Genomic DNA, 14,747 nt, shown 5'->3' on the forward strand with positions numbered 1-14,747 from the left:
TAGACTTTTTATATCCACTTTAGGTACTATTCTTGTAACTTTGGTTGCAATTTCTAATAACTGTCTTACTTTATGCATACATTTAATGGCATATTTTTGTGTTTCAGATAAGCTTTATATGGGACCAGGGCAACTGTACAATGATTTGCAGAACCTCTTACATGATTTGAATGTAGTTGGCCAAATCAGTCAACTAATATGCAGCCTGAAGGGAAACTACCAGGTAACAAGTAATGGATGTAGAATTAAGTTTCCAGATTAAGCAAACACCTATACTCTTTTATGCGATGCTAATGCGATTATTGTTAAATGGTAAACTGTAGAGTTGTAAGTAGATTAGCGATGCCTTGCTGAGTTTGTTGTACTTAATCTATTTGCATATATGCAATCTAAGCATAGGATAGTCAATAAGGTATTCTTATTCAGTGATTTCAAGAAAAATGTCATATGCTTGTATTATGAGTTAATAGCAGTGTTTCTTTAGCATAGAGCATTAAGCCATCAGGTCTGTTTAAGCATTATTTAATCCTACTGACATGGGTTTTTTTCTCTTGTTTTAATCCGTGCTGTACAATATGTCTGTGCCTGTGTTCCTTTCAAGTAAAAATTACATAGAATGGCAGTAGATTTTTGTTAATGAAGGCCTTTCCAGATTGCATCTGCAAAAGAAATTTTAGCTTAAATTCTGATGGTGTATCTTAAAATGGTTTGTAGTGCAGTTTCACAGGTTTTTGATGCGACGGAAAAAATAAACTTAATGTAACATTATATGAACTTTAACATTTGTTCATATTGTCGTTGTTATTCCACCAGAATTTAAATCAGTCAGTGGCTCATGATTGGACCTCAGGTTTACAGAAACTCATTTTGAAAAAAGAAGATGAAATTAGAGCCGCAGACCGCTGTCGAATTCAACTTCAGCTTCCAGGAAAACAGGACAAGTTAGTAGCAACCTTGAACTACAGAGGACATACATTTTCTGGAAAGCCCTTGAGGGGAAGTTGGCATGAAAGTCAACACAGTAAAATGTAGCTTCTGGGTAGGAGAAAGGAGGATCATGTTTAGTGTTGCAAAATAATGATGATAGCCATGTGCTCAGAAGCAGATCTTGATAGGATCTCTCTTTATGTGTGAGACATTTTTCTGGCAGCAATTTTCCAGCTCTCCATTGCTGCGTAATAAGCTCCAGGCAAACAGTACCTCATAATTTATACCATGTTCAAGATGTGTGTAGACAGTATGCACCTCATTACTACAGAAGTAGGAAGCGTTTTAGGTGTCCAAGGGAACTGAAATAAAATCCCACTAGCTAACTGATGCTGTGTTTATTTAGTTCAGTGTCTTTTCTGTATATGTGTATACAGATAGTTCTCGACCTACAACAGTTCATTTAGTGACCATTTGAAGTTACAATGGCACTGAGAAAAGTGACTTATGACCATTTTTCACACTTAAAACTGTTATGGCATCCCATGATCAAAATTCAAATGCTTGGCATCTGAACTTGTATTTATGACAGTTGTAGTGTCCTGGGGTGATGTGGTCATCTTTTGTGACTTTTTGACAAGCAAAGTCAATGGGGAAGCCATTAACAACCATGTTGCTAACTTAACAACTGCAGTGATTCACTTAACAAATATGACAAGCAAGGTTGTAAAATGGGGCAAAACTCACTTAATAAATGTCTCGGCAACAAAAGTTCTGAATTCAATTATGGTCGTAAGTTGAGGATTACCTGTAGTTTGAGCCAGCAATCTTTTTTCTCTAGATATTCGATACAGTTTTTAAAAACCAGAACTTCATAAGGAATCAAAATTGCCTTTCCTTGTATGAGAATGAACAGTTGTGCCCACCTCAGCCTGATTGCTTATTATTTTCTTATTCTCTAACATATTTCAGAAATTATAAGAAATCCTATTCTAGTCAATTTCTGTAACCCTGTTTCAGTATGCCAATACTTTACCAATTTGCCAGCTTTGATTTTACAAAGCAGCAGTAAAAGGGATAGTATCACAACTCTGACACAACTTGTATTTCTCAGTGCAAGGAGACCACAATTGCCTGAAAGGCTATACAAGGTTACCAATATAGGACATTGATCATTTATGCTATGAATGGAGTCAGAATAATGGGATACAATGACTCTGAATGTCAGCCTCTTGTCCCAAACAGGAACCTTTCCCAACTCTGGGAGAGTTGATAGGTCTTTACTTAGATAGGTATTAAATAAAACCTATTTGCAAGTTATGAAAGTGTTCCTCTCAACGTTGAAAGAAAAACTAATGCTGTTCAATAGAATGTATAATAATTTATTTGGTGCTAACAGTTGCAGCTAATGAATCTTTGTTTTCTTCCTGCCAAAAGAGTATATGGCATACTTTTATATTGTGTAACTGGAATATGCACTATTACTTATTTTCTTTAATTTTAATAGATCAGGACGGCCTACTTTCTTTACGGCTGTGTTCAATACATTTACACCTGCCATCAAACAGTCGTGGATCAGAAGTTTACAAATGGCTAAGCTTGCTTTAGGTAAGATTTTCTTTTGCTGTGCTTAAAAGTTACATAAATTAAACTGAAGGAGAGTTAACTGTGCCTTGTGAATAATTGTGGCAAAGGAGAGGAACATTCACAGAAAATGAGCTAATAAATGATTTATCCTAGATAGTGACCAGGGTTTGGCAAAACTTAGAAAACTCAGAGAAATCAATTGAGAGAAGAGAGATTTCAGTTCTATTTGCAGGGAATCTCCATGACTGGCTTCTGCTGCTAAGGACCAACTATTTCAGTCCTGGGAAAGGGTCAGAAACACGGAAGACATTAGTCCTCTAATGAAAATATGAAGCTAGAGGTAGTCAGGCTTCTTTTGCTAATTTATATTATGCATTGATTTGAGCTTCTTTGTGTATCCTTTTGCTGTTTATTCTATGTTTTTGCTGGTTCTTTTTGCTGGCAAAAATCCCTCTCCCTCTCCCCTCTCTCTCCCTCTTGTTATTCTTTTAATGCAAAATGTGTTCCCCAAATACTAATATATATAGTAAATACTATATATTTTCATTATACTGATGTATTTATTTTACTTTGGACGTAGCCTAATACTCTGCAGTTAATATCTGAAGAAGGACCAAACCACCACATCTCTTTGTGTGCATGCGAAAACTCCTTTACACTACTATTCAAAGTTAATATATTTTTGGAAGATCATTTTTAAATAGTTATCTGCATGAGGGAATTTTCTCTATAGAGATTTTATAAATATTGGTTATCTTTTAAAATGTTATCTTTTAAAACTTTTGAATGCATAAATGTTGCCTTCTAGAATAAGCAGCATAAGGCTGCAAAGTTTCTCTAGAACTTCCCATTATTAACCTTTATGTCTTTATAAAACACCTTTGTGAACCTTTTAAAGAAAATATTTTTCTTGGTTATTCTACAGAAACAGTTACTAGAAAATATGCGTCTGTTTGTATTTAATTGGTAACATAAAAACATAGCAATAACATTGAAAACGAAGACATTCCTTTTTTCCCTTTTGCCATTACAGCTGATGAAAATCTGCTGGGTTGGTTCTGTATAGATGATGATGGGAATCAGATTAAAAAAGAGAAACACCCACTCCTTGTGAAACACATGCCTGTGATGATGGCCAAACAACAGGAATTTAAGGTAAATATTAGTTTTGTTCGCTAAATAGCTAATGAACAGATTGAAACATGCATGGGCTAAGTTATTTTACCTAAAGTTAAGTTTATTTCCTCTTTATCAGTTATTTGGACTGTAAGCATTTTTTACTAACTTAATGTCAAAATCCAAAATTGACATAGAACATAAAACTGTTAGACAGAATAAGTGGTTAATAATATACATTTGTATTAGAGCCACATGAAGTTGCAAAATAGAAAATATTTTTCTTTTACTCATTGGCTTCAGTTTTACTAGCAGTGGGTCAGAAAAGCATTATTTATTTATTTATTGCCATAGCAAAATATATGAGATTTTTACTAACGATTTTTATTTTGTGCGTTAAGGTTGAATGTGCTGCTTATAATCCTGAACCTTGTTTATGTGAAGAAAGTGACCCTGATTCTCTTTCTACTGAGTATGGTTTTCTGTGGGTAAGAATTTAATTTTTTTCAAAGTTCACATAATAGTATTTATAGAGAATGGAATAATAGTCTGAAAATGAATTTACTTTTGCAAATTCAGTTTCGATATGTGGCACGGTGGCCTAGATGTGAATGTGCTCACCCCTCTCAGAAGATTGAAAGTTCAATCCTAGGCAGTGAGACAGATGTTTCTCTATCAGGGCAAAAGAGAAAATATCTACTGTGAACTCCGCATAGGCATCAGGAAGGGCATCCAGCCAGTAAATGCAGTATATATATGCAGATACAAATACAGATACACAAAGCTGAATAACGTACTGATGACTCTGAATTCTTAAAAAAAAAAGTCTGCTCATTTGGTTTTAGCTTTTTTTAAATGAAAATTGAATAGAGTAAAGAACAGATGATGCTTAATGCATGAAAGCAGCAGGGCAGTTTTCTCATTATAAGCCTTTCTTGAGACTTCTTTTCTTAGAAATTGTTAGAATGGGAGACATACAATGGTGGGATTCAAGTAATTTAACAACCAGTTCTCTACCCTAATAATTTCTCCCAACAACAGTTTGCCAAACTGCTCAGAAAGTTAACAACCGGTTCTCCCGAAGTGGTGCGAACTGGCTGAATCCCACCACTGGAGGCATAGCCAGGTTAGGAAAGATATAAGCATCCATTCTATATTAACAAGAAAGTACAGGCATGGGTGGATCCTTTGACATTACGCAATAGTATATTTTGTGGCCTGAAGTTGATTTCTGTGCCCAATATTCACCTATATGAATTTTTGCAAATCATCACTTGCTTTTGAAGTGTATTCCCTCTTAACATTTTAAAATGTTGAGGCTTTTGATCCTGAGAATGACTGAGGAGCATTCAGGAAATAATTTGACAAATCAGAAATAGTTCTGGGCATGTGACTTCTTGTACACTCTCTTGTACAGGTAGACTGAGCAGAAGTATGAAATACATTTAACAGAAATCATGCAAGTTAATAATTTCCTAAAACCATCAGCATTGCTTGCAAAAAGTCACTGGTACTGAATCTCATTGGCAATATGATCCAATATAGAATTATGTCTATATTGTAGGATTAACAAATAAAAGCTGGAAATGTCACTATTTCTTGTACATTAAACAAATATATTTATGTATATATTTGTAATACATAATGCTGTTAAAAAAATAAAGAATATTTCTTTTAGAGAACAAAACTCTGTGGTTAGCAAGTGAAATATTTTTTTCCCGTATTTTCAGTCAGTAAGATAGGCACGTATATAATTGTTTTCTTTTAATGTCCAGTTTCCAGAAACTCTTTAATTTAACTATTTAAAACCTAATGATTTTTGGCAACTAACTTTACCATGAATGTTATTGGTTAAAGAGATATTGCTTGTGAAATAAAGTAAAACTTTTCTCTGTGATACAGATTGGCAGTTGTACTAATCAAATGGGCCAAATCGCCATTGTATCATTTCAAAACTCCAATCCAAAGCTTATTGAATGCTTCAATGTGGAGTCAAGAATTCTCTGTATGGTCTATATTCCAGAAGATGAGAAATCCAAAGAATCAAATAATATGTTTCCTGAATCTGGAGACATGGCTACAAAACCCCTCAGCGTGCCTACTATTTGTCTAGGCATGGAAGAAGGAAGGTATTTTTCATATCTGTGTCTCATTTCTGTGGATTATTTAGCTGTATATGAATGAGACAGAGAGAGAGAAAGAGATAGCTAAAAATACAATTTTGCACTTAATCAGTTATTTCTAGCAAACAGCTAAATTAATCAGAGTTATTTTGAAAGATCTAATTTATTTAAAGCTCTGTACATTCCTATAGGAAATGTTATGTTGCATTTAAACAAATCATTTCTCATTCTTTGCAAGCAGCTGGATGTGTTCAGAAATAAAATAAATAGTAATTTTTGGTAATTTGCCACAAGTAAATTAAGGCAAACATATCAAGTATTTTATAGTAATATGGCCTTAAACAATTAAATATTTTAGGTGCTGATGGTCAATCTTTCAGTTTTTCATTCTCATTCTTTCACTAAATTCCATGTACTGTGGTTCCAGTTGTTCTGTAGACCAACAAAAAAGAAGTACTGTATTTTTCGGAGTATAAGATGCACCTTTTCCCCCCAAAAAAGAGGGTGAAAATCTGTGTGCATCTTATACTCCGAATGTAGCCCCGCCCAGCTTCTCAAACGGAAGTTTCAGAGGCTGAAAAAAGCATTAGAAACAAAGCTTCAGAAAAGAAGCCCCCAAAAAGAGCTTCAGAAAAAAAGCCCCCAAACAGAGCTTCAGAAAAGAAACTCCCAAACGGAGCTTCAGAGGCTTTTTTTTCTGAAGCTCTGTTTCGGAGGCTTTCAGAGGCAGAAAAAAGTTTTTCCTGAAACAGAGTTTCAGAAGTTTCAGAGACAGAAAAAAAAAGCAAAAAAAAGCAAGGCACAGAGCTCAAAATCAAGGAACCTGTTCCTAAAATTCACCTTTGGGAACAGCTGATTGGGGCTATTCCGGGAGCCCGATCCACCTGCCAATCGGCTTTTTTCTTATTTTTCTCCCCTTATACTCCGAAAAATACTGTAGTATTTATTCAAAAGCCTCAGATATATGATTTGTAGATCTAGATAATGAAAAATTATGCATAAAAAAGGAAATACTGTATTCCAAGTGGAAAGCATTCTTTTTCTTTCATTAGAAGAAATGTATTATTCCTGTGATTTTTCCCAGTCTTTCAGAATTTGTGCATTGTGTTTCATAGCTGACAAATTATCTTGTAAATTCTGAAATGGTATACAAATAGAGTTTGTAGATTGACTTAAGCTTTATTAGGTTTTGGTTTGGATTCTAAATTCTTCAATAACGTTATTTTTGAGACTGTGGACATATGTAGAATCATGAGTGTGTAGGAAAGTCACATATAATATCCATTTCTTTTGTTTCACCTGATACAGATAGTGTGATGGAACATTTTTGCTAATAGTGCCGAGTCAGTTATCAGCAATATGGTATACCATGACAACATTGTGTTTGGCCACCCAGCACATCAGTGCTATCACATGTACTGTATATGTTTGTGTATATGTGTACACACACACAGCCCTGCATTAGATGTTACAAAAACATAGAACATAAAAGCATTGAGAGGAAGAAATTTTTGAATGTAATCCCAAAAGTGCTTTTTCAAGAGGCAACTGGACTTTCTGGTTTTTCTTTGAAGACATTTTGCTTGTCATCCAAGATCCAGCTTCTTCAGCTCCAGAGCTGAAAAAGCTTCTTGGATAAGAAGCGAAACATCTTCAAAGAAAAATCAGGAAGTCCAGTTGCCTCTTGAAAAAGCACCTTTGGGACAACCATGACCTGGATGACTGAGAATCTCTGTATACTTTTGAATATAATGAATTGGTTTTCCTTTTTCCTTTTTATATGCTGATTTTTAAAGTATTTCCTGTTCTTCTTAAATAGCATCTCTGTTTACAAAAGTAGTCAAGGCTCCAAGAAAATCCGTCTTCAACACTTCTTTGCTCCCGAGAAGTCTACTGTGATGAGCTTAGCATACAAGACTCACCATTTATTTGCTGGCCTAGTCAATGGAAACATTGCAATCTACACCAAATTGGAAGGTACAGGAATGTTATGGGATATCCAGAAGGGTTTCTGAGTTGCAGTATTTATAGACACAGATTTCATTGCTGTGTTTCTTTTTCTAAATTCATATTCACATTTTCACTTTGGATTGCTGTTGGCACTAGTAATCATCAAACATTGCATATATATTTCAAATATCTGCTTAGTTTGTAATTTCATAAGCAATACATGTCTCAATTTTGACATGCAGATTGAGAATAGAAACTCTTACATTAGAAACAAGTTCCTGGGCCACAAACATACATATATTAACACTTCTGATGGGAGTTTTCACGGGAGCTTTAACAGTTCCGATAGTCTTTTCTAATTGAAGAGAATTCAGGTGCGCTGGCCATTTCTTGTAAGTCTTTTGCTCATCTGGCCTGAAAATTAGGGGAACTGCAGGCTTTTCACCGCTGGAGAGCAATAGGATGGGGAAGTCTATGTAGATACTGCATGTTTAGTTCATAAAGAATTAATTCCAAATCTTTCTTAAGAGGTGGCATGAATATATCTATTTTAAGATGTAATATAAAATGGCTTTAAGGCTATATCTTGCGCATGCATGCACTATTGTAGCATTAATTGAAAAATAATGAACATTTAAATGTTTAAGCCAGTAGTTTGTCCTGTTCCATGTATTGATTTCCTCAAAATGGTCTAGTATATACTTGTTAAAAATGAAGCTCCTTATTTACTCCTCTTTGTTAACTTTTAATATATTTAAATCAAAATAATGATCAGTGGGGTTCCTTGGTGTCCTGATGAGTGTGGTTGATTGCTTTCAGGCATTTCATTACCCAATTAGCCAACTTCATCAATGTGAATCCAACTTGAGTAATCAGATGTCTGCAAAGCAAACAATCACATCAAAGAGCACCAAGAACTCCACAATTCAATCATGAGTTACATATATTTTCTTCTATTGCAACAATTATTTTAAGTATAGTGTGAGGTTTACTATTATGAAATATCTTGTTTGTTTATGGAGAAATTGTTAGAGGAGAAATTTTGATTCCCTCAGCCTTGCATCTTCAAAACACATATTCAGTTCTTGTTTCTTTATGCAGCAAGATTACAAATATTGAAACACCTGCCTGGTAGGTTGTCATCTTAGACAGGACATAGATTTCCCAAGTACTTGCTTCAATTCTGTTAATTTTATTGTGAAAGTTGAACTTCTCAATATTCTTAATAGTAGGATAGTATATTTTTCAATATAGTGCAGTCAGTTATCAGCAACATATATTTAAAACTTCCTTTTTTATATCACAAGTAGCTGGGTATATATTAAGAAGAGAGATCAAAGCATATCCATTACATAGCAATGCACTCTCTTTAATGCAACTCTCTATTCAGCAGAGTTTGCATGGGCTTTGGGTTGCTGTGATTGTAGCGCTTTTTACATCTAAACAAAGCATATACAGTGGTCTCCGTGTTCCCTTCTTCCCAGATAAGCATTTGTTGCCTCCCAGTTTGTAACATTTTAAAATAAATGTTATTGAAAGTTTTACAAGAACATTACAAACTAATTTTATTTATTTAAAACATTTGTACAGCCACCTATCTGCTAAACAATTTTGGGCTGCTCCCAGTCAAAAGTTAAAACGCCATAAAAGAAACAGTTATAATAAAGAGAGGAAGGAAGGAAGGAAAAGAAAAAACTAACATGAAATAAAAGAAGCTTCCAATTTCCTTTGCAGCAAATACAAGTAGAATTACAAAATTATTCTTACTCTAGATTACAAAGGAAATCTCACTTTTTCTCCCAGTTTTGTAACTATAATCTTTGTCAGCTCAAGCTGCTTTTCCAATCATGCTGAAGAGGCAGCTTAATGAAATGCTGACCTATTTTGTCAGATATATAATAAAGGCTGGGACAGAGGATTTGACCCAATAATAATTGTACACGTTGACATTGGAGAATCCAAGTTGCACTACTTAATTCTGCAGGTCAAAATATTTTTCATCCAAGTTTGCCAACAATTCCTGGCATTGCCAGCTTTGTTTAAGTATCAGCAGAAGAAAAAAAATGAAATACTGGTATATTTCTCTCAGCTTCTAATGCTGCTTAACACTCACATTCAGAGAGCTCATGTGTTATATTTCAGTTGTTCCCATGGCACCTATGTCAGTTGAAGAATTAAAACACTGAATAGGGTTCTGTCTTTTCCCGAGGAAGAATTGCTACAATGATAATATCATGAAAAGTTTTTGTTTTGCTCTTAGTCTATATCTGTGATGGCGAACCTATGGCACGCGTGCCAGAGGTGGCACGCAGCACCCTCTCTGATGGCACATGGGCCGTCGCCCCAGTTCAGTTCTGCTGTGCATGCATGCACGCCTCCCGCTGGCCAGCTGGTCTTTGGGTCTCTGCCGCGCATGCAGGGGGCAGGGGGTGCATGCACAGGGGGGGTAGGGCACATGCAGGGGACACACGCATGCATGGGAGTGGGTCACATGTGGGGGGCGCACACGCATGCGAAGGGGGTGGGATGCATGCAGGGCATGTGCGGGGGGCAGGGTGCACATGCGGGAACCGCAGGTATGTTGCATTTTGGGGGTTTGAACGCGCACGCTTTGGGGCACTCAGTTCAAAAAAGGCTATCCATCACTGGTCTATATGGATCCTTCCAATTGTTGATGATAGCTGTAATTCTGAATAATCACTGAATAAACATTAATTTCAAAAGTGTTAAAACTGAATTCCTTTTAACTGTTGCTGTATATTTTTAGTCTTGCTCTGCTGAGATAAAAACAAGCAGTATGTAATCATTTATCTTATTGTTTATGCACCATTGCACTACTCAATTAACAATCTCTGTTCACAGAACCAATTTAGCAGCTCTGTTGAAATGCCAGTGGTGCTACACAATAGAGAAAATAAGGAAGCTATTGAACAGTAAGATGAATACTGGTTAAATCAAACAGAAGAGAACTTTTCTCCATTGCTGGAGGGCAGAGAGAAGGATATTAGATTTAATTAAATGGAATTCATGACAAATCCTGAGTTACTGTCCAGAATTAGCTTTATATTACTTTGAACGCCTGTTTTCTCTTTGTGTTGTGACTGTTGTGTAAGGAGACTGTCCAATGTTAAGAGGAAGATTGGCAATTAGTGGAATATTTCCAATTATAAAATGAAGCATTAAAATGCTAATGCGTGACAACTTAGATTTTGTTTTTAACAATCCAATTCACTTCCTCTTGTAATATTTGAAAAATAGCTTTGAATAGCTTTCCCCCTGACATGCAAGGGTGGCCAATACCTCTGTAAGGGTTTAAAGACTCATTAATTCATTCATTCATTCAGTCATTCATTCATTCATTCATTCCATTTCTGTAGCCGCTCATCTCAGTCAATGACTCTGGGCAGTTTACAGTTCAATACTATAACTATATCACAATAAAAACAGTAAAACATTTTAAAACAAGTAACCCAATGTAAAAAAGATCCAAAATAAACATACGATACGATACTTTTAAAAACCTACCCTCTGGCTATATACTTTGGTAAAAAATGGTTTTGGAAGAGAACAAAAGGTAGAAAAAATCAATTTGAGGCAAGAATATTTTATCTTTAATAAGTATATCAAGGTAATTATTATATAAATGAAGATCTTTTTTAAAAAAAATTAAGTCTTTCATTTCTTTTTGCAAAAGATGGGACCTGGAACTCAGAACCACAGAAAATAGTGAAATTGGGAGTTCTTCCTGTCAGAGGTCTTCTTGTGATGGAAGAAACCATCTGGGCTGCTTCTGGTGGACAGATATTTATAATTAATACAGAAAGTCATGCTGTAGAGGTAAGCATAATTCCCTTTCCAAACATAAGCAATTCATTTTGTGGCTTTTAATGTAATTTTCTATATAAGATGTAAGTGTGTTCTTGAATCAAACTTGCACATGAATATAAAGTTAAGGTAAAGGTATCTCTTTGGGTTTTACCCCTCTAGTTGTGACCGACTCTAGGGGGCAGTGCTCATCTCTATTTCTTAAGCCAAAGAGCCAGTGATGCCTTGAGTGAGGCCAGCATGATATTGTGCCGCAACGCAGACCATACAGCGAAACACCAAATGCTGTTACCTTCCTGCATGCTTATATATAGTACCTATTTACCTACTTGTATTTGCATGCTTTCAAACTGCAAATTCCTATGATATCAACTTGGAGAAAACAGGAATATCAGCTTAGAAATGTGGAAGGGAGCAGACTGGTTATATTTGTATATGAATAATCTGAAATCCAAGCTTTTGCTTTTAGTGAACAGCTTTTTTTATTGTTGAATATTTATATCTGATGTCTCTTGTCTTTCCAACTCTGTAGACCATCTTTTTTTGGAGGGGGGGGGGCTGTATTTTTTTTGCATCAGATTGTCACAGGATGTCAAAATTGGATATACGAGGGACCTGAGAGCCTTTTCTTTCAAAGAAACTCAGTAGAAACTCCTTGAATATGTTCTGACTCATTACGACTTTTGTTTTATGGTAATGTCTCCCTATATGATTATTGCAGTTTCCATCTTAAATAAAAAAGGGTTTCTTTAGTGAGTTTTTGACGTGACTAGTAAAATGTAAAAAATAGTCTGTAATTAATCATTCGGAAGGGATGATCTGTGATATGCGTTAGAGCATTTTATTCTTATAGAATGAACTTGGCTATTCCATCCCATGTTTTTGCCTTTAGGAGTCCCACTGGTATCCCCTTGCCTGAAGCTAGATATGGTAGAAAATGAAATAACATGCAAACATCACCATTATTATTATTATTATTATTATTTTTGCAAGAATTATATTCACTGGTATCCTTTCTTTCCTCATTATCAATTCTACAGTCTTGGACAATCATAATCCTGGAGTATGTCAAAACAGAACTGGTCTCTTCCATGGCAATGTGGTAGTGGGAGCTAACATGGAAGGAAAAGTATGGTACAGGGGTGCTTTTATTATTTATTTATTTGCATCCCACCTTTATTATTATTACAAACTAGCCGTACCCAGCCACGCATTGCTGTGGCCCAGGCTGGTGCTTCTGCTGGCCTAAAAGAGCGAGGCTGATGTTCCAAACTCTCCACCAACATTTGGTGGGCGTGGCCAACTTGACGTCAATCACTTTCATCAGTCACATGACAGCCCCCAAGCCACGCCTACCCAGCTGGTGATTAGGGCAGAGAACCGGTTGCTAAAAAACAATGGGAACCACAAAATCCTCTCTGTCTCCCCCTCTCTCTTTGTATCTCTCTATGTCTCTTTCTCTCCCCCGTCTGTATCTCTCTATGTCTCTCTCTTTCCCCCCCCCTGTATCTCTCTATGTGTCTCTCTCTCCCCCTCTCTCTGTATCTCTATGTCTCTCTCTCTCTCCCTCTCTCTCTGTTTATCTCTGTCTCTGGCCCGGCCTCTTCTGCATCCCCCGCCATCGCCCTTACCTTTTCAGGCCAGGCCTTCGCAGCTCTCCGCACCACAGCAGAAACTCGGGGGCCCCCTCCGTCCTCCCTACACAGATATTCTCTGGGGGCTTGATGGGGAGATGCATAGCAGGGAAGGGAAGGGAAGGGAGGGAGGGGGTGCGGCAGGGGTTTGAGGGCTGGTTTCGGGCTTCCCGCCCGAAGGAAGAAAGCAGCAAAGCCAGGAGTCACGCACACCCCACTGGACCCCTGCTGCGCAGTTCTCCTCCCCCGCCTGCCAAGGGCAAGGGAATGATTAAATCCCCCACTCTTCCAGGCGAAACAAAGGAGGGCCGGCCATCCTCCCTCCTGTCCGTTTCCGCCCCCCAAAGCCTCCCCGGAGCCCCTTTTCTGCCAGAGGCCGAAATTTTCGTGTAGGCTCCGTGAACTGCCAGAGCGCCCACCTGGGAATCAAAAGGCAGCGCTGGTCAAAGGGAATCCCGAGGCTCCAGTTGCCTCCATCTCCCGCTCACCGACCGGATTCGCATAGCGCCGGTTAGCGGCTGGTCTTTCTGACCTCGGGGCCCGTGGTAGCCCTGGGCCAGGCGCGATTCGGGCCAGGTGAGGGACGGAGGTTCCCGCTCGGCAGACCCAGGCAGCCTTGTTGCCAGGTTTTCTTTGGAGGGAGCCCCGAGAGCGGCTGGCGAGGGGGATGGGCAGCAGCGGCGGGCGAGGCTAGTTCGCAGGGCAGCCAGGGGAGGGGGAGGTCAGAGGCAGGCTTGGACGGGCCCCACCCAGCCCTAGAAGTGCCGGAAGCGAGGGCTTCCCGGCGGGGAGCCGGCTGCCTACCTGCCGAGCCTGGTAGCAGGATATGGCCCTCAGGCGTCTTTGCCTTCCAAATGCGCAGTTTCTTGGAAGCAATATGGAGAGTCTAAATATAAGGAGCAGAAATCTGTTGAGCGTAATCAGGGCTGGGAGGCTGCCATGTTGGTTTTACGTCCAGCAGATGGCGTTGTTTTTCAATGTTTGTCAATGTTTTTCAATGTTTTCCAATGTTTTTCATGTTTTTACCTGTCACAGGTGTGACATGTGTATAATACAGGTATATAAAAACATGCCTGTAGTCGAATGCAACATTGTGTCAAAATTTGAAAGCAATCGGTGAAGAACTTTCGGAGATATGCGGTTATGTACAAATGGACATTTACATTTTTATTTATATAGATAAGGTGGAGAACATATCCAGCACACCTTCCTCCTCATGTTTTCCCCCAAACAATCAGCCTGTGAGACGAATTGGGCTGAGAGAGAGTGACTAGTCCAAAGTCACTCAGCTGGCTTTCATGCCTAAGGTGGGACTAGAATTTAACAGTCTCCCAGTTTCTAGCCTGGTGCCTTAATCACTAGACCAAACTAGGTCTCCAAAAACTTTATTAAGAGCTTTAGTAAGAAGCAGATTCCGTTATGGCCAGGTTTGTTACTCATAGTAGAGTTAAAATTTTGTGTCCATTTGGTTGTACAAAGAACACAGAAGAGCATAAGCTGAACAACCTTAGACACAGGTGTTTTTTTAGAGGCACATATGGATATCTGTGCAAGCATGGGTGAGAGTCACTGTGGCATAGTGGTT

At 37.8% G+C, this 14,747-nt stretch overlaps 1 protein-coding gene across 2 annotated transcripts in view; it reads left to right on the plus strand.

The window, feature by feature from the left end:
• Positions 1-14,747, plus strand: part of ARHGEF10 (Rho guanine nucleotide exchange factor 10) — a 107,152-nt gene that overhangs the window by 64,203 nt on the left and 28,202 nt on the right. For both annotated transcript variants that reach the window (XM_034436756.3, XM_087882444.1), the window contains exons 19-26: positions 108-223; positions 814-941; positions 2,435-2,535; positions 3,548-3,669; positions 4,032-4,118; positions 5,533-5,759; positions 7,573-7,730; positions 11,398-11,540. In XM_034436756.3, the coding sequence (XP_034292647.2) occupies positions 108-223; positions 814-941; positions 2,435-2,535; positions 3,548-3,669; positions 4,032-4,118; positions 5,533-5,759; positions 7,573-7,730; positions 11,398-11,540 (1,082 nt within the window). The remainder of the gene's footprint in view (positions 1-107; positions 224-813; positions 942-2,434; positions 2,536-3,547; positions 3,670-4,031; positions 4,119-5,532; positions 5,760-7,572; positions 7,731-11,397; positions 11,541-14,747) is intronic.

Source organism: Pantherophis guttatus, chromosome 1 (assembly GCF_059756535.1).
Source record: "Pantherophis guttatus breed Tessera chromosome 1, ASM5975653v1, whole genome shotgun sequence".
In the NCBI taxonomy this organism is placed as follows: domain Eukaryota; kingdom Metazoa; phylum Chordata; class Lepidosauria; order Squamata; family Colubridae; genus Pantherophis; species Pantherophis guttatus.